The following is a 25,232-nucleotide window of genomic DNA, read 5'->3' as shown; positions in this document are numbered from 1 at the left end:
ATTTTCACTCAAAAACGAGTGAGCATCCGACGCTGCCTTAGTGATCAAGACAATCCCAGAATTCATTGCGGGTCAGGTGCTCCTCTCTCGCAGAAAAATAAACATGGCTGACGGTACGGACAAACGAAAATATTACTGATTTTTAACTTGTATAAACTTGTACTGAGTGTTTTTATTTGCAAGTTCGGGCTTGTCAGGAAATGTAACCGTTATCGTTACATGAAGAGAGATGTTATATTGACGTTAGCATGCTGTGCTACCTCAATCCATTGGTTTTAATGACAAGATGCTAAATGCTAAAGCCGATGCATTCGGGTTATAAAAATAACCATATAAACACATGTTTTTACTTCGCGGATTTTCACCTTTCGCGGAGGGTTCTGGAACGCAACCCCCGCGATCGAGGAGGGATTACTGTAACACAAACTGGCTAAATTTTGTTAATGTTTTGAATTAGAATTGAAAGTGTAGTATTTTCAGTGCATTTGCATTTATGGAAAAAAAGTTATTATATTGATTTTGAGCTTTATTCACTTTTTTAAAATCACTGCTATTTTTTTGAACACCACTGTATGTCTCATCGGTTTACATACGTATGATGTGGTGACTAGCTTTGCCTGTTTTTAAGCACAATTTTACTGGTGTTTGCTGACGGTTATTATAACTATTTTACCACCCTCGTGCTTTTTCCTGGTTAGTAGCCAGTACTGGTTGTGTGTTATATCATCGTTTGGAGTGGACGGACGGTCATGGAAAACTCTGCTCTTGACAGTGGGCGGGATTATCAATCTAACCACGCCCTCGTGGGCGTTTCCTATAGTAGAGCTACAGCGCGGGTTCCTGCGTAACTCAGTAATCAGAGCGCTCGACACTTAGAAGCATGATCGTGCAGAATCAACTAAATCATACTAAATATCAGATACTGAGCTCACTAATCGCGGAACATGGCTTCCACTACTAAACACTTTCTCACTGTTTTCTGTCTCGCTTGCACTATAATTAGTTTAACAGTAGTTTTAAAGAAATGGCACTTTAGTCTGCGGGGAAGTTTTGCTGATCCTGATGTGAACACGGATTTAACTCCAGAGCGCATTACATTACTGCAACAGATTCAAGACAGACAGCAAGAAATCGCTGCTTTCTACGATCCATCTCATGGACATCCATTATCAGCAACAGAAAACACATCTACTGCTGATAATCCAGAACTGGATCATGAGAGGAATATAACTTTGGAGGATTCAGGTCTTCTTGGATCTAATATTGGATGCAGTGAACTGAGTGGAATGACAGTTGTGGATTTTCTAGGTGCTGGTTACACTAAAACCGTGCTGAAAGTGCTTTTATCTCATGGCATGGAAGTGGCATTAAAAACGGTGAACGATCAGGGCACAGATATGAGATCATGCATGGAGGATTTCAGAGATCAGCAGGGCTGCCAAGACCTTGTGTCATTTAAACTGAGGAAGGAGATCATTTTACTCCAGAGGCTCCAGCACCCCAATATTGTAAAGGTACGGTTGATGGATCAGGTCTTAATACATGTACTTACACTTAAAAAGTTTAGTAAGTATCTAGGGGTCATTAGTTAATAGTTAACAAGAACACCCAACAGTGTAATGCATTAGGTTTATATATGTTATTGGTTAAGTATCTAAGTATACACGTGGAATTATACTTAAAAAAAATAGTAAGTATCTAGAAATCATCAGTTCATAGTTATCAAGAACACCCAGCAGTGTAATGCATAAGGTATATATATATATATATGTTATTGGTAAAGAATCTAAGTATACACATGAAATTATACTTGAAAAAAATAGTAAGTATCTAAAAATCATCAGTTAATAGTTAACAAGAACACCCAACAGTGTAATGCATTAGGGTATATATGTTATTGGTAAAGAATCTAAGTATACACATGAAATTATACTTGAAAAAAATAGTAAGTATCTAGAAATCATCAGTTAATAGTTAACAAGAACACCCAACAGTGTAATGCATTAGGGTATATATGTTATTGGTAAAGAATCTAAGTATACACATGGAATTATACTTAAAAAAAATAGTAAGTATCTAGAAATAATCAGTTAATAGTTAACAAGAACACCCAACAGTGTAATGCATTAGGGTATATATGTTATTGGTAAAGAATCTAAGTATACACATGGAATTATACTTTAAAAAAATAGTAAGTATCTAGAAATCATCAGTTAATAGTTAACAAGAACACCTAACAGTGTAATGCATTAGGTCTATATATGTTATTGGATAAGTTGATAATTTAACAGCTTTTCATTTATTCGTTCATTTTCATTGTTTTGGGGACTTAAAATAGTACAGATTTAAAGTCATTTGATCACTTGTTTTCTTTAAAATTAACACAAGAATAAAATGCCATTAGTATTGTTAAATAAAGCAATGTTTTTAAAGTGGTCTAACACTGAACTGTAACCTCACTGACACTTTGTAACACCCGTGACAGTAAACAGGAATACTGTTAAACACCTCAGATTGTTTATGTCCTCAGTACACAGTAAGTATTAACATGTAAACATTAAAAAATATAATCTTACTGTCTACTATTATTAATTACAATTCATATGTTATTAATCATTTGTTGATCTCACTGGTGTTGCATAGTGTAACACCACTGACATTTAAAAATAGTGGAACCCACTGTAGTTCAGAATATTCTAGGATCATGTTAAATACATATTAAATGTTATTGCAGTCTGTAGTTAAATTAAAATAGCAAAAATTTATGACAAATATAAAGCCAGTGTTGGTGTTACTCCATAGATGTTTAAAACTAGAAAGCACCAACCTTAAATATGATCTAGTATGAAATTTAAATTATTGTATTTTTAATATCTAAATAATAGTTTCAATATTCCCAGTCCATTTCATTTTTAATTTATACCCTAAACATTGTTCTGCATTAGTAAAATAGATAAGACATTTATTTATTAGCATTATATTAACCTCCCCACAAAATCACTTCCTCAACCATGCTCATTATTAAGACACCCATAATGACCCATTAGCTTCTTTGCTATTCTATCTGATTCCTGCTTTTTTAACTTAAACAGTGTTGATGTACAGTATATTGTTTGACTAAACAGTAAGGCCACAACAAATCCTGGCATCAGCAACGGCCGCTGGTCTGTCATGATTTTGTTAAGCAGGGTTTTAAGCTTAGTTAAAGTCTGTATTGATTTTTAAACAGTTTATAAGATGTGTCTGTAACAAGGAATGTTAATCAGAGTAATCAGTATAGGACTAGCTGTCTTGTTTGCAAAGCTTAAATATACGTTGCTGTTGTGGGTGAGAAATGTAATCAATGCTTGAAGTCAGTAAATGAATTCATTGTACTCGCATTAATTGGGCTGTGTGTGTTCAGACCTGAACTAATTAATCTGGTGAGTAACAATGTAAATATGTTAGCACTCAGACCTGACAAAAGCAGCTATTCACAGAAACTGTGACCATGGAAAAGCATTAAATTATTGTTGCAATATAATTGTAATGGCTAGTGGGCATGTGTTGTTGTTTTTTTGTTTAATAGAGTACAGCAAAATGGGGTGATTATGGGATATATGTTGTGATAAAGTTAGCCTAATAGATAACTGTAAAAATAGCATCTCTAAACCCCCATGTGAGCATTACTTCATTTCTCTAAAAAAGATAAGATTACAAACTTAATACTTATATTTACTTGCTTAACCTTTTAATGTATGGAAATGTGTATGTTTATAGTGTATATCTATATTATTTTGGCACCAAATGAAATTTCTTTTTATTTGTTGTCCTTCCTTTCAAGTACTTCTGCCAGGCTGATTTTATCGATCTGATTTGGGTGCTACTTTTTGACCTTCTTTAATGCCATGTCAAAAACTTTCTGCCATACAACAGTTGAAGTATTCATTACTTAATAGTCATATTTAAGTTGGGTGAACTAATATTTTGCTGTTACTGGCTGTTCATCCATGTACTTGTTTTAATTATGAACAGAAATATAAAGATCTACATTTCTTTGGTTGGTTTTCTTACATCAATAAGCAATAATCTTAAAAGGTTAAATGTCAAGTAATATTGTCTTGTCTAATGCTTTGGTTGTAACTGACTCTCTTGTTTGACCCTTGTAGCTGAAAGGTCAGTGCCAGGACAGTGCCCTGGTGGGTGGCATTACAGCAGTGTTGGAGCAGGGGACCCCAGTGCAGATGATTCAGCTCCTGCAGAGCCCCTGGGAAGAGCGCTTTAGGGTAAGAGCCTTAGCTTGACCAACCCCCTACGCCTCCTGTGGAGTGTTAATCTGGAGTTTCCCCACCCACAGCCCCCCACAGGGCATACCTGAAACCAGTGGGTGGATAAATATTCTCCAGCTTAACTGGATTTAACCAAAGCCCTATCTTCATACCATCTGACCGTGATCAAATACTCTCGAGGGGCAGATGTCTGTTTCAAATCTCTTGGCCAGCTGCATAAGCCAGCAGTATCTGATATCTGCGATACAGATGGAGGATCTGATGCTTGGCTTTGAAACGAAGAAATGCTTTATAGAACTCTTTGATACAGAGGCAGGTGCACAGATCAGGGTGACTGATGGGTTGTGGATGTTTTTGCAGTGTACTGAATTGCTCTAAGGAATATCTTAGTGAAATGTTGTATAAACAAAGGTAGACTTTGTAACACTGTGTCAAGGACTGGATTTTTTCTAAACTGTGTATTGTTGAATTTTCCTTGTCTAGTTTCCCTATGGATGATTAAATATACAGTGTATCACAAAAGTGAGTACACCCCTCACATTTCTGCAAATATTTTATTATATATTTTCATGGGACAACACTATAGAAATAAAACTTGGATATAACTTAGAGTAGTCAGTGTACAACTTGTATAGCAGTGTAGATTTACTGTCTTCTGAAAATAATTCAACACACAGCCATTAATGTCTAAATGGCTGGCAACATAAGTGAGTACACCCCACAGTGAACATGTCCAAATTGTGCCCAAAGTGTCAATATTTTGTGTGACCACCATTATTATCCAGCACTGCCTTAACCCTCCTGGGCATGGAATTCACCAGAGCTGCACAGGTTGCGACTGGAATCCTCTTCCACTCCTCCATGATGACATCACGGAGCTGGTGGATGTTAAACACCTTGAACTCCTCCACCTTCCACTTGAGGATGCGCCACAGGTGCTCAATTGGGTTTAGTCCATCACCTTTACCTTCAGATTCCTCAGCAAGGCAGTTGTCATCTTGGAGGTTGTGTTTGGGGTCGTTATCCTGTTGGAAAACTGCCATGAGGCCCAGTTTTCGAAGGGAGGGGATCATGCTCTGTTTCAGAATGTCACAGTACATGTTGGAATTCATGTTTCCCTCAATGAACCGCAGCTCCCCAGTGCCAGCAACACTCATGCAGCCCAAGACCATGATGCTACCACCACCATGCTTGACTGTAGGCAAGATAGTTGTCTTGGTACTTCTCACCAGGGCGCCGCCACACATGCTGGACACCATCTGAGCCAAACAAGTTTATCTTGGTCTCGTCAGACCACAGGGCATTCCAGTAATCCATGTTCTTGGACTGCTTGTCTTCAGCAAACTGTTTGCGGGCTTTCTTGTGCGTCAGCTTCTTTCTGGGATGACGACCATGCAGACCGAGTTGATGCAGTGTGCGACGTATGGTCTGAGCACTGACAGGCTGACCTCCCACATCTTCAACCTCTGCAGCAATGCTGGCAGCATTAATCCAACATCTGGATATGACGCCGAACACGTGGACTCAACTTCTTTGGTCGACCCTGGCGAAGCCTGTTCCGAGTGGAACCTGTCCTGGAAAACCGCTGTATGACCTTGGCCACCATGCTGTAGCTCAGTTTCAGGGTGTTAGCAATCTTCTTATAGCCCAGGCCATCTTTGTGGAGAGCAACAATTCTATTTCTCACATCCTCAGAGAGTTCTTTGCCATGAGGTGCCATGTTGAATATCCAGTGGCCAGTATGAGAGAATTGTACCCAAAACACCAAATTTAACAGCCCTGCTCCCCAGTTACACCTGGGACCTTGACACATGACACCAGGGAGGGACAACGACACATTTGGGCACAATTTGGACATGTTCACTGTGGGGTGTACTCACTTATGTTGCCAGCTATTTAGACATTAATGGCTGTGTGTTGAGTTATTTTCAGAAGACAGTAAATCTACACTGCTATACAAGCTGTACACTGACTACTCTAAGTTATATCCAAGTTTCATGTCTATAGTGTTGTCCCATGAAAAGATATAATGAAATATTTGCAGAAATGTGAGGGGTGTACTCACTTTTGTGATACACTGTAAGTATAACATTTATTTATATAAATTCAATCGTTATTTAAGTACAACGTACCTACTATTTTAGTGCTTTTATCTTTGTGGTGTTTCAGAACATTCACAATTGTTTTACCTTTTATCTTAAAATCCAACAATAGTCATACTAGGATTTAAAATATCAATGTATGCTTTTTACATAAGCCCCCAAAAAAATTAAAACCAATTTTTTTTCTCCATGTTGCAGGTCTGTCTTGGCCTAGTCAGGCTACTTCACTATCTATCACTTACTCCTCTGGGCTCTGTCGGCCTGCTGGACTTCCAACCTCGTCAGTTTGTTATGGTGTCCGGCGAACTCAAGCTGACCGATCTGGATGACGCCATAGTCACAGAGTCTAAATGTCAGACGAACTCGGACTGCCTGCTACAGTTCCCTCTGCGTAACTTCACCTTTCCGTGCTTGGCCAGCGAAGTGTGCCAGGGCCTCAATGAGATGAGGAACCTCTACAATGCCTACAGGTTAGTGCTGCCTATTCCATGTTTATTATCTTTACTAGATGGTGAGGAGGAGCGGGCTTTACAAGAGTCCAACAGGGATGGTTAAGGAGTTTTATAGCTGATAATTCCAGCCAACCCACTGTGCTCTGATTATCCGCTGTGTTTAATGTATTGGTTGCTTTATAGGTAAAGCATGTTGTTGAGGATGCTTATTAAAGTATTAATTATTATACATCATGCTCTTCCTGTCAGACTTCCAAAAGATATCCTGAACATCTTAACGTAGTAAAATCCTGCACTATATGCACAAAAGTATTGGGACACCTACACATTATACCTACAGTAGGTCAGGGCTCTGAGCACCAAACTCAACTAACTATCCCTTTATGGACTTTTATTGTGCACTGGGCCACAGTCATACTGGAACAATAAAGGCCTTCCCCACACCATTTCTACAAAGTTGGAAGCATGCAAATGTCCTGGTATACTGAAGCATTAAGATTTCCCTCAATTGGAACTAAGGGGCCTAGGCTAACTCCTGAAAACAACCCCATAGCATTATACCTCCTCCACCAAACCTCACAGCTGGCACAATGCAGTCAGGCAGGTAACATTCTCCTGGCATTCTCCAAACCCACACTGGTCCTTCAGACTGGTCTAGGGTTTGGTAACTGGTCCGACACTAGCTAGGCAAAACCAACACTAGTTTTGTCATGAAGATCGACTAGATTACCAGATTTTGCTAGATTATCTATGTTGCAAATAAGTAATTATAAACAGTTATTAATTATAATGTTTAGAAATATGCCAAACTAGAGGGTTTTTTCCAGCATAAAACGTTCATTGTCTATAGTGTTATGGTGGGAAACTAATATTTTAAAATATGGTCTAAATGCAGCACTTATCTTTATTATTATTATTATATTAGGTTATAAAGAAACCAGCTGGTTTAGTTCACGCTAACAGTTTTTAAATGCATTAACCACAGATGTGCCACAACCACACATACATCTGTGCATTTAACATTAAACTTTGAATAGTTTAATGCCTCAGTGATAGTTTAGTTCTCAACAGTTTTCTGCATATTTAATATAAGAAGAAAATAAATCATGTCCTGAACTTGTCAGATTTTATGTGCTTAGTACTTGTAATAGAGACTTTCTGTAACATGGCTTCTTTTCTATAGAGGCTTTCAGAACTTTTCAGAACAGAGTGTACTTTTGCTTGCAGATATTTCTTCATCTATCTGCTGCCTCATCAGGCCCCGATAGCACTAAAGCCCATCGTGGATGAGATCATGAATACAACAGGTGAGCCGCTTTTCTCTCACTGTGTGCGTACAGTCGTCACAACATGTCTCGATGGGTGAAAGCTCATCTGCTCCTATTGTATCACTAATGCTGGTGTTTGCCCTAGGGGAGCTGAAACACGGTGTTAACAAAACACTGCAGGTCTTTGAAGAAGTCTTGCATTTATACAAATCTGGCCTGTATCTACAGAACACGCCTTCAGCTGTTATTAAAGGTAATGTTGGATTAAATGTTATTTTGTCATCATGTGCAGTGAAAGTGTTTTTGTCCGTTCATTTAACCTGTTGGCTCATGCAATGTTTACTTTTGCTAGACGACATCTTCTGGGACATAAAAACTTTTTTTTTCTTTAGAAAAATGTATTTCCATTCTTTACATTGAGAGTGTATTTAACACTGTTCCAGAAAAAAACAATATAATTTTCTGTTTGCATCATACTCTCATTCACCATGTGTGTACTTTAATCCTGTTTACAATGCTTACGCAATATTAGACATAAATGGCTAGGTTGTTACTATAAAATCCTTGGATTAAGGTATTCTGTTTTTTCTCCCTTGACATTTTAGCTGAAATATGAAAACATTTGTGTGTGTGTGTGTGTCTTGCTATGTGTGAAACCTCACTGTATTTAGTTAACAATAGCACCAACATTGAATCAATTACTATATCACTAACTGACCAAACTGAGGCAATAAATGTTCCTGGTCCAAATCACTGACATCATTCTCATAATTCCTGAAATTCTTTCACGCCACTAGCAAACCCGGGTGGCATGGTGGCTAAGTGGGTAGCACTGTCGTCTCACAGCAAGAGGGTCCTGGGTTCGATCCCCAGGTGGGGCGGTCCGGGTCCTTTCTGTGTGGAGTTTGCATGTTCTCCCCATATCCACGTGGGTTTCCTCCGGGTACTCCAGTTTCCTCCCACAGTCCAAAGACATGCAAGTGAGGTGAATTGGAGATACTAAATTGTGAATACTAGAATTTGATATAACCTTGTGAACTGATGAACCTTGTGTGGTGAGTGATTCCTGTCATGGTTGTAGCCAAAGTGCAAAAAAATAACATTAAAATCCTAATAAACAAACAAACAAACTTGCAAACCCAAATACCTGTAGCAAACATGGTGCTGTGATGTATGGGTGTGTATAGAGAGGCCCTGTCACAAGTGTTATTCTGCAGCCTTACTATAAGTGTGCGATTGCTAATATGTGGACTTACTTAACCCGATGTAGGTTTTAGTAGTATAAGAAGCTACTGTTTGCCAGAAGTTTAATTTGTGTGTATGTGTGTGCTTATTCAGCCTTGCTATGTGTGAAACCTCACTTTATTTAGTTAGCGATATCACCAAAGTTGAAGCAATTACTATAGCATTAATTGACCAAATATGTAAAGGCAATACATTTTCCTGGTGCTAATCACTGACAATCACTGATAATTCCTGAAATTCCTCCACGCCACTTGCAAACCCAAATACCTGTATCATCGTGCCATGATTTATGGGTGCACATACAGAGGCCCTGTCCCAAATAGAGTGCTGTCTTGCAGCCTCACTCTAAAGCTGCATCCGAAATTGCATACTTACACAGTACGTACTAAAATCGAAGCAGTGTGCACTGTTCGGTCGGTAAAGCAGTAAGCGCTTTCAGTACGCAAGTATGCACACAACCTCGTATGTACTACGTCCGCCATCTTACCAACGTCACGTGATGCATGACGTCTCATCGCCACAGTTATAACAATTTTAAAATCAGACAAATTTAATTCTGTCATTCTCCACAAAGCTGCTCATACGTTATTCAGGGTTGTACGCAATCATAACATTTTTAATGTTTGTCTTACTCTTGCTCTTGCTTTCTGCCATCTTTCTTTTTCGCTACGACCGCCTTTGCAGGTTCAGTTAAATTATGGAATAGATTATAGGACAGCAAGTATGCATTGCTTGCATACTCAAAAATGGCTGCCCATGAAGTGGGTACTTTTCACGTACTGTTTGATGAATACTGCATATTTGTACACACTACCTGCTCTCATGTACTGCTTTCGTGTACTATTCAGTATGGAAGTATGCGATTTCGAACACAGTCTAAGTGTTCGATTGCTAATACGTGGACTTATAAGAGTATAAGAGGCTAGTGTTTGCCAGATCAAGAAATGTAAATGTAAATATGTATTATTAAAATTACAAACAGCTCAAAAAAGGCAATGCCTTCAGAGATGTTGTAATCATTACAAATATACACCGATACATCATAACATTAAAACCACCTTCTTGTTTCTACACTCACTGTCCATTTTTTCAGCTCCACTTACCATATAGGAGCACTTTGTAGTTCTACAATTACTGACTGTTTCTCTGCATGCTTTGTTAGCCCCCTTTTATGCTGTTCTTCAATGGTCAGGACCCCCACAGGACCACTACAGAGTAGGTATTATTTGGGTGGTGGATCATTCTCAGCACTGCAGTGACACTGACATGGTGGTGGTGTGCTAGTGTGTGTTGTGCTGGTATAAGTGAATAAGACACAGCAGCGCCTCACTGTCACTGCTGGACTGAGAATAGTCCACCAACCAAAAATATATGCAGCCAACAGCCCCCCGCGGGCAGCGTCCTGTGACCGCTGATGAAGTTCTAGAAGATGACCAACTCAAAAAGCAGCAATAGATGAGCGATCGTCTCTGACTTTACATCTACAAGGTGGACCAACTAGGTAGGAGTGTCTAATAGAGTGGACAGTGAATGGACACAGTATTTAAAAACTCCAGCAGCGCTGCTGTGTCTGATTCACTCATACCAGCACAACCCACACTAACACACCACCACCATGTCAGTGTCACTGCAGTGCTGAGAATGATCCACCACCTAAAAATAATACCTGCTCTGTGGTGGTCCTGTGGTGGTCCTGACCATTGAAGAACCGGGTGAAAGCAGTTAAAAAAGTATGTACAGAAACAGATGGACTACAGTCAGTAATTGTAGAACTACAAAGTGCTTCTATATGGTCATTGGAGCTGATAAAATGGACAGTGAGTGTAGAAACAAGGAGGTGGTTTTAATGTTTTAGCTGATCAGTGTACATGTTCTGTGAAAAGTTTTTGCTTTCACAACTGCATGTATTCGGCCTCACTGAAATTAAAGAGTATCTTAAAAAAAGAATCTCGCTCATTCTATCTGCATTTTTGTGAAGATGTTTTCACACACGAAGTCTACTGAGGATGATTTGTGCTCATTTTAATGTCAAAAGCATAACTCGAACACCACCTTCAAACAGATGTGTAGACAGACATAAAAAGAAACAGTGTAACTTAATCTTTCTTCAAGCCCTGGTGAAATAGTGATGTCCCCTGCAGGACTTTGTGGTTTTACTTCTCTCTCTCTCTCTCTCTGTGGAAAACCTGAGCTTTGACACCTATAAATCATCCACATGGCTGGAGTTCAACAGCAGTATAGCAGAAAAGGTGGCCAGACGTTGCCAGAACCTTCAGAATCTTATGTTTGAACAAGTTTCCAACACCTCATGCGAAATATTTTGACAGTGTATAAATCATTTTCATCACTTCAGTAATGTCGAACAGTCTGATGGGGTTGCATATATATTTGTACCGTGCTTAGATCAGTCACACGTACACTTGGTGTCATTTCAACCTCTTCTCATATGAAGTGTAAGGCATGCCAGTAAGTAATGCAACACTTTGACACCTCTGCTGAGAGCGCAAAAGCAGAAGGCATCCGTGTGCTTCATGTGCAAGGAATGTGATCGTATCCAGAGCAGATCTAACTAGTTAACCAGTTTCAAATCTGACATGTCTTTGTTTCTTCGCTACACAGATTATGCTGTACTGAAAACAATGGCTACAGCTGGAAATGTGGAATACAAATGCTGGCTGTCCTACAACCAGGGAGGCTGTGTGCTTTCTGTGCACAATGCTGCCGAGGCTGCTTTCATCTGTAACGCTCACCCACAATGCACCAGCTTCTCCATCACTGAGCAAAGAACATGGACAGGTTAGCACTTAACTTATAGTAAACATTTACACTGTTATTACACATAGTGGAGGTAATTGCATGATTTATGACTGATTTACCAAATATTTTAGAATAACATATCTCAGCTTGTTTGGGAGCTGGGGTCAGAGCACAGGGTCAGCCATTGTACGGCACCCCTGGAGCAGAGAGGGTTAAGGGCCTTGCTTAAGAGCCCAACAGTGGCTGCATGGCAGAGCTGGGATTCAATCTCTCAACCTTTCAGTTAATAACTCAAAGCTCTACCCACTAGGTTACCACTGTTCCAATGCTTCAAAAAATAATTATGTGGTTATAAATCCATTCTGTCTCACATTGGGTACTATTTTTTGATCAGAAAAGTCTTATTCTCCTCAAGCTTTGGGCAGTTTACAATACACAAATGTTTAGATAAGTAGTAGTAGTAGTAGTAGTAGAACTTTATTGTCACTATAAATTGCACAGGTACAATTACAGCGAAATTAGCCATCAACATCTGCGGGCTGCATCATTTACATCTTTTAATGCATGTGTGTTTGGGGTGTGGTTTTGGAGGGAAAACTGTAGGGAGTGACTACCAGTTCTAAACTGTTGGAGTTCTCTAAAACATTTTGATCCGCTATAATTCACTAATGCCTTGTTTTAAAGTTCTGCTGAATGTTTGTTAGGATTTTAACGTCATGTTTTACACTTTGGTTACCTTCATGACAGGAACGGTAATTACTCATTACACAAGATTCATCAATTTACACAGGGTTATACTGAACACAGTCATGGACAATTTAGTATCTCCAATTCACCTCACTTGCATGTCTTTGGACTGTGGACGAAAACCGGAGCACCCGGAGTAAACCCACGCAGACAAGGGGAAAACATGCAAACTCCACACAGAAAGGACCAGGACCGCCCCGCCTGGGGATCAAACCCAGGACCTTCTTGCTGTAAGGCGACAGTGCTACCCACTTAGCCACCGTGCCGCCCCCTGCTGAATGTAAAAACATACATTTTATAGAGATGTATCATCCTGTATGGCTGCTTATAATTTTGTAGGGTTGTTTTTTGGTTAAACTTATGATCACAGCCCATGATTCCATTCAAAACAGAGTGATTAAATGAATCACATTGGGTTTTTCATATCAGTAGGGAAGCTTTAGACAAGGTCATCAAGCTTGCAAGTTACTAACATAGACTGTTTACAGTTAAGGTACTGGACTAGTAATCAGAAGGTCTCTCGTTCAAGCACCACTGCTGCCGGATTGCCTCTGTTGGACCCTTGAGCAAGGCCCTTAACCCTCAATTGCTCATTTACAGTATTCAGTCAAGACTGTAAATCGCTTTGGATAAAAGTGTCCGCTAAATTCCACAAATGTGAATGTACAAATGTTAACTATATTAAACTATATTGAAGCTTTTATTGTGGCAAATGTTGACAGATTTGGCAACTTTTAAATAGATGACATTATAATCTGCAAATCCAGACTCAAGTACTGAAATCTCTTTCCAATTTTCCATAGATGTGTTAGTATTAGCTTGTGAACCCCCGGCCACACACACACACAGCAAAAAACTTTAAGATCTCGTGTTTAGAAATCATTTAGGGAGTGTCATGCGAAACATCCACTTTGTCTACATCATCCCCCAATGATCTTCACAGACGTTACACTGGTATGCTCTCACTGCTCATAATAATAAATCACCTCAACACGTATTAATTGAGTTTGTTCTTGCTTGTCTACAGGTCGTCTTCTCGCCTCGTTTAGAAGTGGTTTCAGTCATCTCGTTCCAGATGTGAGTTCCACAGTATATGTGAGGAGGGCCAAAACCTCAGCAGCTCCGCTTTGAGGAGAAAAGAACGAGACGGGACGAGACGAGAAATGCTGGAGGAGAGAGCGAGTCTAAATGAATGAATGTGATGTATTTATAGGCATCGTGCTCAGAAGGCCGTTTGATCTGCCTGCCAACACTGCACGCTGCCAAGAGGCGTTTAAAAAGGATTTCCCTTCAGGTATAATTACCTCCCCCTACACGAAAAATACACCCAGCTCTCTGTTTTCCCTCTTTGCTGGTGTGTTTGTATGGCACAGTCCAATGAAAGGATATTGAGCCTATTCTATACAAGCTCTTACACACACTTACTTTGATGTTAATGGAGCCAGCAGTTGTGTGGTGTTGCGCTGTGTGCTGGCATGCACTGAACGCAGTGTTCCAAAAGGCCAAAGGGAACTACGACTGCAGCTGTGCAGGAACTGAGCTCCAGTCCTCTAACTGCAAAGTGATTTAAAATCCCACACATGACATCTTTTATCCAGTTTATTTCATAATAGCTGACAGTTTCATCCAATGGATGTGATGCATTTGTTCTTTCAGAGAAAGAGTTATTTTTAATATTGTTTGTTGCAATTTGTTTGTTTTGTGCAGGATGTTTTTGTAATGCACAAAATAAAGGATTTTGTTTTGTAGCTTGTTTTCAAAATTAAATCTGAGAAAATGAAAATCAGGGTTTTATTTTACTTGTATTATTGTTATCATTATTAATTGAGCAGCATGGTGGTGAAGCTCCTGAGCCCCAGATTTGAGCATTATCGTTACTTAACTGACTGTAATGTTTCAAATCCCCCCTTCCCTTTCCACATGGGTTTTTTTCAAGCACATGCAAACACATGCAGAGAACCGACGCACGTTTCCACCAGTTTTTGAGAACCAAGCAGCGTCATCATCGGTGGGCATTACTTAACGAAAGTTAAGAGAAGTAATAACATGGCAAAGTGTGTGGATTATGTGCGAGCATTTGTGCTGCTGTTACAGATGTTTGTTTTTATGTAAAAAGCAGCGATCTAACTATCGGTGATAAGAAGACGTGACGTGTTTGTCTCAGTTGTTGTTTTCTTTAGTTTATTGACGTAAGAGGAGTTTTGCGCTTCGCTTTCACCGCGACTCTCGGGCGCAAATAGACTCGAGTGGTGAAACATCATTAAAGTTCCACAACATGAACATTAATCTGTGTGAAATAAACATCAAATCTACTCTAAAATACCACATGTATCTGTGTTTAGTTGGATTTACTTCACGTGTGGTGTTGCTGCAGCTCGGGGAGTTGAAAAAGCTTCATGCTTTATTTTTCACGTTAAGTGTTTCGTTCTGTCCGGGTCACTTTTATCTCGTAATATCACACAATTCACCTTTTTAAAGGCGCTTTGAAAATATAAGCGGCAAACTGGTTCAAAATGTAATCAGGTGAAGTTTAAAAGATTAAAATGCAGCATTAAGCTCCATATGAGACTCCAGCGGACGGCATTGTTGCTAACGCGCTATGCTGTACAACATGACACGCCCACTGACGGACGTCACGATTCGGGCTGAAAAACCAAGTATTCTGTGGTGCCAGATTGGCCCGCTAGTTCGCTGTCTGGAACCTCTTTTTTCCGGTGGAAACACACGGAACCGGTTCAAAATCAAGTTCGGGAACCGGAACGGGCTCCGTGCCGCGTCGGTGGAAAAGGGCTATTAGACACTCCTACCTAGTTGGTCCACCTTGTAGATGTAAAGTCAGAGACGATCGCTCATCTGTTGCTGCCGTTTGAGTTGTCATATTCTAGACCTTCAGCTGCCTATGGGGCGCTGTTGGCTGGATATATTTTTGGTTGGTGAACTATTCTCAGTCCAGCAAGGACAGTGAGGTGTTTAAAAACTCCATCAGTATTGCTGTGTCTGATCCACTCATACCAGCACAACACACACTAACACACCACCACCATGTCAGTGTCACTGCAGTGCTGAGAATGATCCACCACCCAAATAATACCTGCTCTGTGGTGGTCCTGGGAGAGTCCTGACCATTGAAGAACAGCATGAAAGGGGGCTAACAAAGCATGCAGAGAAACAGATTGACTACAGTCAGTAACTGTAGAACTTTAAAGTGCTTCTATATGGTAAGTGGAGCTGATAAAATGGACAAGGAGATGGTTTTAATGTTATGGCTGATTGGTGTATTTTATAAGGCTTTTTGTGCCCAGGGTTTTGCTAATACTTACTAAAATATTAAATACATATACAAAAGAAATGGAGATCTTAAAATATTCTTCTTAATTATACTATTTTAGTAGGTTAAATGAATCCTTTTTAATGCTTTTTATGTAAATGAGTAATCGAATAGTCTCATACTGTGTGTGTGTTCTATTCCTCTCCTCTAATCGTAAGCTTTTTCAATAGAGAGCTCTCTGACATACTGTGCCCTGCAAAGTTTACACAAAACCTTTGCAGTGCATACTAATTAATCACTTGCAGGGTCATTATGGTTTAATTATTACATGTAAATGCTTCTGGTTTGGGGGCCTTTTCTCATGGAGAGACCTAAAAAACAAAAGTTGCATTAAGAACAATTAAAGTAAATCTGCCGTTAGCACACGAATAGCCGAGCCATCTGGCGCTCCATTCAAGAGTGGTATTTTAGATATGCACAGATAAGCAGGGTTGCTCCACAGTGGTCAGGACTAGTAAGGAGCTCACTGTGGCTCCCCCTTGTCCCCTGTTTTATCCTGGGGTTTGCAATCAGATAAGATCTCATGAAATTATCCTAAATGATCTAAGACGTTGAAAACAGGAATGGCTTGCTTGAATCAGCAGTAATGAAACTGACCTGAGGGCAGGGTTTGCCCATCTGTTGTACAGCGAAAGCAAAAAAACTCTTATCAGCACTTAGGCAGTTTAAATGACATTATGACCTTAGTTCTTTTGGTTCACCTAAATATCTAATTAAAGAATACAATTCTCAGGGTCTTAAAAAGTATTCGGCATTTACAGTATGTAAGCTAAATTCTCATTTTAACTGTGTTTATCTCAGCTTAATCATTAGCATGTACATGGTAACCAAGAGTTTCCACCAAGCATATCAAACTACCACACCCCACAGCCCAGATAAAATTGCAAATCATTGCAAAATAATAAATAGTATGCCATGAGTGAATGCTTAAGTGACTTTGTTTTAGACAAAAGAAAAGCCATTTGTTTCATAAAAGAGAAACGATTCTAATTTATATTCTCTGCATTTAGTGAACATTTTTCTCCAAAGCAACTTACAGTACTGTGACACTATATTGTCTCAACAATTGAGGGTTAAGGCCCTTGCTCAAGGACCCAACAGTTTGCAACCTGGCAGTGGTGGGGCTTGAACCAGCGACCTTTTGATTACTAGTCCAGTACCCTAACCGCTAGGCTATAGCTACCCTTATTAAATGCTTCTAAATCAATGTTCAACTTTTTTAAACAATGCTCATGATGTAATATAAGTAAATATTACCATTCAAACCCAAAAACAAGGGCATTGGTAGGTCAGCAGTTAAGGTACTGGACTAGTCATCAGAAGATTGCTGGTTCAAGCCCTACCTCTGCTGAGACACCACTGTTGAGCCCCTAAACTCTCAGTTGCTCAAATTCTGTTTGTATTGTATTTAAATGTTAATGTAATTTAAACTAAGACTAAAATCCCACTCGCTTTTAAAGGTGACAGTTATTTATTTTAGCAGATAGCTGGTCAACCTGCCAACGTGACTAAAATGTATCTACATCTATAGGTGTGTACTGTATAATATGTATAGTCAGAAAACTAATGACACCATTGGCACTGCACTAATTTTATATGTTTTGTTTAAAAACAGCCCAAAAAAATCTTTTGGTTTATTTCTTTATACGTTATTGCTCTGAATAAAATAGTGCAAATGCAAAATGTCTCTTAAATTGCTGGCCTACTATGTACAATCTCTTCAATTTTCCATAAATGGAGAAGGTTATTTTCAGAATAAGGATCTGCAGAAAGCTTTCTTTTCTTCTCTACAGTGGGCCTCTGTTTCTCTGGGTTAAACCTACGACCGGGCACTGATTTGACGGTGAAGGAGATTGTTATTGTACCCCACCCCCTACCGTCCAATCTGTTTCTCTAGTTTCCAGTTTCACTTGAGTCATTTCCATGATTTTTTTTTTTCACTTTAAGATCTACATCTGGAAATGATATGTTGGCAAAAATCAAGTCAGTGCTGCTGGCTTGGGAATGTGTCGAGGGGCATTAGTGCCCCTGCAGGCTTAAGGTTCAGACTGTACTTGGACTCAAAGTAAGGAAAGTTTTTAGTCTTCCTGGTGTTCAACTATTTATCTATTAAATAGTAGTACATTCTTAAACATTTACATCTAAACATTTAGTATTCATAGCAAGTGCTAACAATTTAATTATTTGTTGAATAAACTTGCAAAAATCATAAACACTTTAAAATTAACTTTTTTGCATTACTTAACCTTCACCAACAGTAAAGAAAAACTATCATTAAACTATTTTTGGTTAGTTTTTGTTTTTTACCCACACACTAACTAAAGACATGTGGCACCTTTAGCAGCAACTTAACCAAGTGCTTTTGCTAGCTATTAGCTAGATATCAGTCATTTAAATTTCTGTGGCGTCATTTTCGACCTCTCTTTTTGCACATTAGCAGTATTTTTTTTTCTATATCCCTTGGTCAGGACTTATATGGTGGTTAAGAGGATTACTTATCCCTTTGAAAATTTTGCTATTCCAAATCGCATCAAGTTTTCTTCTGTTTACACAAATTATATTGTTGATTTATTGTTGTGTTTTGTTGCATCATTCTACTTTTCTGATTATAGGGTGTTTAAGTCTTAAGGCAGCAAAATAGCTGTAAACCACCAAACTCCCTTCACCATGCTTTACAGCAATCATGAGGTTCTGATTTTAGAATGCATTGCCTATTCCTTAACATGGTGCATTGTGGATTTGAACCAAATTGAGACTTTTATCTGATCTATCCACGTAATACAGAAATGATCCTTAAATGCTTTTTAGAGCTACTGTTTGCGCTGTTTGTCCAATAATAGTGTTGAGTGTTTGTCTGTTAGTCTCCACATTTAGCAAGTTCAAGATGTTTAGTTCTTGTGCATTTACGCTTGTAAAGATTGCAGAATGTCAAGTCCCAGAAAGAGCGTCAACAATTACTTTTAGTAGAGAATGCAGCTACAATTCACACATCCAATACTATCTCATTAATTGGAACGTTAGACTTTTGGAGACGTTGTTAGACTAGATGTTTACATACTATTTTGAAATGTGTTTGTATATGACAGTCTGATCATTTTAAGTAACTTATGGTTCTTATATATCAAGAAAACTCCATAACCTTCTGCCTGTGGCTGTAGGCTTTTGCTCATAAGCTTTGTAAAAGCACTCCACTACATAAGGGAGTGAAATAAGTACCCCCATATTAGATTGTTCTGCTGCTGTTAGTAATTTAACCCCCCACTACTTTCCCCTCCTCCTTTAACAACCCAGTGTTGTTCATTATGAAGTATGATCTCAAACGCATATTATGAGAACATAGAGCCAACTTGTTCTCTTAATTACTCCCAGCATACTGCTCATTTTTCCCAGAAAATGTTCTATGTAAATGTTCTTAGAATCACAATTACTTTGAATGTCCATTAATCCATATACAGATTTTTTGTGTTACTTTAAAAGTAAAAAAAATGTAGAAAAAGGTTCCTTTCTTCTCAACCTTCTTGTGGGTCACAGTAAGCCTCTGTGTCTCCGGGATAAACCTACAGCTAGGCACTGATGTGGTGGTGAAGTGGATTGTTTTTGCACACCACGTTCTACCATTCGTTCTGTTTTTTTAGTTTCCAATTTTACTTGAGCTGTTTGCATCTACATCTGGAAATGATATGGAGGCAAAAACAAACCAGCGCTGTCAGTTTGGGAACACGTCAAGAGGCATTAGTGCCCCCTGGACACTGTTGTTTTTAGCTGCAGTTGGGCCCCCAAAAGCAATGTACTTGTAGAAGTTCCTTACAGGGTAACAGTGGACTTCTCTGTATCACTATTGCTTGAAACACTTTAGCTAATCACCATCTGTTGTTAAAGAGATGTTTTACTGGCAAACACAAGATTTCTCTGCTGATACACATGTATTTTAACTTTAGCCAGTTGCGTGTACTGGCAGCTGCATTTATGATGTATGCCTCCAGCAGATATTGGCCTCATTCATGCTAAACTCAAGGATTAATGTGCCTTGGCTTCCTGAGGATTTACTCACCACATCAGAGTTTACTCTCGGATCAGCTTTTTGCGTTTGAAGGTAACCCCCACTTCTCTTCAAACAACTCTGGCTCATTCATCACAGCAGGTTCACTAGGACTTCATTTTGCCGCCACGGCCTGACAAACAGCTTCTGTAAATCATCTTCCGTCTGCTTGGGATTTGCAGCCCAAGGGCTTGGATGGGCAGGGTTTGGGATTGGAGATGACTGGATGGGGGAAGGGCTGAGGGAGTTAAAATTTGGTACTGTGGCAGTGGTTACTGAAGAATCCAAACATCTCCAAGCCGTTTGGTTTTTGGAGGTCTGTTAACCTCATGACTGTTTAGGGTTGGACTTTGCAAGCTCAATATTTTGACCTTTAGATCAGTAGTCTGGATTAATGTGTGATGACAGAATATATTGAAGGTTTTATTTTCCTCCAGCATGTAAATATTTTATTTCCCAAACTCTATGTCTAGGAATGCATACACACTGATCAGCCATAACATTAAAACCACCTCCTTGTTTCTACACTCACTGTTTATTTTATCAGCTCCACTTACCATATAGAAGCACTTTAAAGTTCTACAATTATTAACTGTAGTCCATATATTTCTCTACATACCTTTTTAGCCTGCTTTCACCCTGTTCTTCAATGGTCAGGACTCTCCCAGGACCACTACAGAGCAGGTATTATTTAGGTGGTGGATGATTCTCAGCACTGCAGTGACACTGACATGGTGGTGGTGTGTTAGTGTGGGTTTGCCGGTATGAGTGGATAAGTGACAGCAGCGCTGATGAAGTTTTTAAACACCTCACTGTCACTGCTGGACTGAGAATAGTCCACCAACCAAAAATATCCAGCCAACAGCGCCCCATTGGCAGCGTCCTGTGACCACTGATGAAGGTCTAGAAGATGACCGACTTAAACAGCAGCAATAGATGAGCGATCGTCTCTGACTTTACATCTACAAGGTGGACCAACTAGGTAGGAGTGTCTAATAGAGTGGACAGTGAGTGAACACAGCATTTAAAAACACTCATACCAGCACAACACACACTAACACACCACCACCATGTCATTGTCACTGCAGGCCACCTAAATAATACCTACTCTGTGGTGGTCCTGTGGGGTCCTGACCATTGAAGAACAGGGTGAAAGGGGGCTGACAATGTATGCAGAGAAACATATGGACTACAGTCAGTAATTGTAGAACTACAAAGTGCTTCTATATGGTAAGTGGAGCTGATAAAATGAACAGTGAGTGTAGAAACAAGGAGGTGGTTTTAATGCTATGGCTGATCATTGTATAAAGGGTTGACAAATTATTGGAAAGAGTTGTGCCATCAGTTGACCCTGAAAAACTTAAACCAATTTAGAATGTCCTGAATGGAAGAAAATCTTAGTTTTTAAGGGTGAAAATGTGATCTACTTTGCTGTCTATGCTCCAGAATTTCACATTAAAGGACAATATTGAGATCTGGAGATAATCAAAGGCAATTCATTTTATTCTGGTGGTGTTCAAGCCTTTCTTGTTTAATTTAGCGATATATAATGTAGCATTATTATTCTGAAATTAGAGTACATAATCACAAAGAAGTGTTTGCACCATAGCATCCAACTGCCACCACTGAGCAGGTATTATTTAGGTGGTGGATCATTCTCAGCACTGCAGTGGCACTGACATGGTGGTGGTGTGTTAGTGTGTGTTGTGCTGGTATGAGTGGATCAAACACAGCAGCGCTGCTAGAGTTTTTAAATACCATGTCCACTCACTGTCTACTCTATTAGACACTCCTGCTTATTTGGTCCACCTTGTAGATGTAAAGTCAGAGACGATCGCTCATCTATTGCTGCTGTTTGAGTTGGTCATCTTCTAGACCTTCTTCAGTGGTCACAGGACACTGCCTACGGGGCACTGTTGGCTGGATGTTTTTGGTTGGTGGACTATTCTCAGTCCAGCAGTGACAGTGAGGTGTTTAAAAACTCCATCAGCGCTGCTGTTTTATTCATTCATACCAGCACGACACACACTAACCAGGTCAGTGTCACTGCAGTGCTGAGAATGATCCACCACCTAAATAATACCTGCTCTGTAGTGGTCCTGTGGGGGTCCTGACCATTGAAGAACAGCATGAAAGGGCGCTAACAAAATATGCAGAGAAACAGATGGACTACAGTCAGTAACTGTAGAACTACAAAGTGCTTCTATATGATAAGTGGAGCTGATAAAATGGACAGTGAGTGTAGAAACACTGTGTTGGTTTTAATGTTATGGCTGATCGGTGTGTATATATATTGCACAATGTTTTTTTTTTCAGATTAATGTGATTTGCGATATACAGGCAAATGCAAACTGTGCAGGGGCCACAGTCAACACTCACATTTGACAGACACTAAATTTAAAGTGAGTAATGTAATTAGCAAATTGCTTCAATGGCCATAAAACAGTTAAGGAATCATTGAAGGGGCTGTTAAATCTGGCACCATTAAGAGGTAATTACTCTAGATCATTAGACCAGGGCTGGCAATTCCCTTTAAGAATACCAATTAAATCTGAATTTACATGCCCTGACCGCTGTGTACACTATGATTTATTGTGGTAGATCCAGTTTGGAATTAAAATTGGCTTCTTCAGGTGGCATTGTTGCCAACATTAAGCCCACCAACCCAGTAGTTTAAAGTCAGGATAATTTTTTTTTCCAAATGAGCACCAGACTTTTGTTTAGGCAAAAAACAACTCTTAGGAGTAGTCATAATAATTTGTGCTTTTTTTTTTTCTTTTTAGAGAAAACAACCCTGCCTGGTCTTATTGGAGCTTGGTTACTGCACAGAGGTTGAAATGAGGTTACGTTTGAAGAAAGCATGCCCTCTGTAAGCTTCACTGCAAACAGGGACCGGGGATCAAAGAGAGTTGTGAAGGTAGGGGTCCCAGAGAGTTGGTGGTGTCCCTGCTGAGCCTGAAAGCTCACAGTACTAAAAAAAAGGCCTGACAATCACTTTGCCAACCTCAGACCTCTTACAAGGCTGAACTGATTACCCAGGACTGTAATCATTCTCAGAGCCAAAAGACCAACATTGGCTACCAAGATTTGACAAACAGGCTGCCTAGACATCTGTTTTAATAACAGTTTAAAGTGTTTATCTCCCAGTGAAATGAGCAGGAAACACACCAAAACCACCACAGAGCTAATCAAGGCTAAAGATTAAACACTTCTGCAATGTGATCCAGCTGAAACATGGCATTTATAGTACACAGCAAAATAAAAAATCATGGCTAAACGACAAGTAAATCTATAATTAGCATATACTGAAAAATCAATAAAAGTAACTAGAGAGCTATTAAATGAAATCCAGGTGCAGATTCATGTGTATCAAAATAATTGTTACCAGATGTGCTTTAGGCCTAAGGGACTATAGGCTTTTTGATAACATAAGCAAAGTGAAGTAGGCAAAACTGCAGTGGATCTTTTGAGCAACACTATTTCTTTGTTAGCGTATTTGGTTAAGTTTTCTTCTTATAGCTGCAATTTTACAGATACTATTTTCAGAACAATTGAGATGTGTACATTTATTTATAACAAGTATATGTGATGTGGTAATTCTCTTAAATCTTCATTTAACTGAGGAAAAGAAAAGTAGGAAAAGATTTCAAGTGTTTTCAATAATTAACTGTAGTTTGTAAATGTAAACACTTAAATTAATTTGATGCCTTCAACACACTCAAAGTCTGGACAGAAGTGAAAACTTTAAATAAGTAAATTAAGTTTTGAAGCATTTTAGAATAAGCAGGTAAATGGGTGAGGTAAGGGACTCTTGATTGGGTATAAGAGAAGGTCTAAATTCGTCAATGCAAGCAACGATGGGTTGTGGCTCACCACTTTGTGGCAAACTTTATGAAAGAGTTGTCAATTAGTTCAGAAAGGACATTTCTCAAGAGAATATTGCAAATAATTTAGGTGTTTTGCCTTCTACTACACATAGTATTGTAAAAAGATTCAGGGAATCTGGAAATATCTCAGTCCATGTAGGGCAAGCCAAGAAAACACTGATGAATGTAAACATTTGAGCTTTCAGATAGCACTGGATGAGAAATTGTCATGCTAACATTATAAGTTTAGCCACATGGGCTCTGGAGTTTTACTTCGGAATACCGTTGTCACTTAAAGTCCACTGCTGCATGAAAAAAAAATGCAACCTAAAACTCTATTACTTCAATTTTGTACAGAAATGCTGCTGAGTTCTCTTGACCCGAGCCCATTTCAGATGAGCTGACAGTCCACAGAGTGGAAACGTGCTGTGGTCAGATGAGTCCATGTTTTAGTGTGCTTTCATGATGAAGTGGACCTTGTGTGCCAAACACAAAAAGGATTATTCAGACTGTTAAGTGAATGGTGCAAAAGCCAACATCTGTCATTGTATGGGGGTGCATCAGTGCCCATGGCATGGGTAAGTTGAAATGTGTCCAAATACCATTTACGTGAAAGTGTATTTTGAGATTTTAGAGAGACAAATGCTGCCATCAAGGTGTCGTCTTTTTGTTATTTCAGCAAGACAACGCCAGGCCTCCTTCTGCATGGGTTACAACGGCATGGCTTCATAGACAAAGAGTGTGTGTGCTTGACAGGCCTGCCTGTAGTCCAGATCTGTCTCCTATTGAAAATGTATGGCACATACATGTGAATCAGACAGTGGCAACCACAGACTATTGAGGAGCCTGAAGTCTTGTATACAGCAAGAATGGAGAAAAATTCCATAATTTGTGTCAACCTTTCCCAAACCATTAAATAAATAAAGTCTTAAACAATAGGAAAGGCAATGGAACACGGTGACAAACATGAGTGTATTACAGGCATCAAATTCTAAACGTGTTTACAAACTACACTGAAGTTGAAGAAAACTTTTCTTTTTACTTTTTTAGTTAAATAAAGATTAAAAAAAATTAATCAGATTTTTCTTTTTATTGCATTTTACAAAATGTTTAAAGTTTTCTGAAATTGAGGTAAACCATATAGAACCATATAAAACCAG

The 25,232-nt window shown here is 39.2% G+C and overlaps 1 protein-coding gene across 1 annotated transcript; it reads left to right on the top strand.

The window, feature by feature from the left end:
* Positions 1-944: 944 nt before the first annotated feature.
* Positions 945-14,539, top strand: pkdccb (protein kinase domain containing, cytoplasmic b). Its single transcript, XM_063007674.1, has 7 exons — positions 945-1,514; positions 4,149-4,265; positions 6,569-6,840; positions 8,050-8,129; positions 8,236-8,343; positions 11,955-12,131; positions 13,867-14,539. The coding sequence occupies exons 1-7, from the start codon at positions 945-947 to the stop codon at positions 13,968-13,970; spliced, it is 1,428 nt and encodes a 475-aa protein (XP_062863744.1). The 3' UTR covers positions 13,971-14,539.
* Positions 14,540-25,232: the final 10,693 nt, after the last annotated feature.

Source organism: Trichomycterus rosablanca, chromosome 13, assembly GCF_030014385.1.
Source record: "Trichomycterus rosablanca isolate fTriRos1 chromosome 13, fTriRos1.hap1, whole genome shotgun sequence".
In the NCBI taxonomy this organism is placed as follows: Eukaryota; Metazoa; Chordata; class Actinopteri; order Siluriformes; family Trichomycteridae; genus Trichomycterus; species Trichomycterus rosablanca.
This window is presented reverse-complemented; position numbering and strand designations above follow the sequence as displayed.

Excerpts from the sequence above, each read along its gene's own strand:
- pkdccb (XM_063007674.1), top strand. The coding sequence starts at position 945 with ATGGCTTCCACTACTAAACACTTTCTCACTGTTTTCTGTCTCGCTTGC. Across the intron at positions 1,515-4,148 it reads AGCACCCCAATATTGTAAAG|CTGAAAGGTCAGTGCCAGGA; the intron begins GTACGGTTGATG and ends TGACCCTTGTAG. Across the intron at positions 8,130-8,235 it reads TGAGATCATGAATACAACAG|GGGAGCTGAAACACGGTGTT; the intron begins GTGAGCCGCTTT and ends TGTTTGCCCTAG.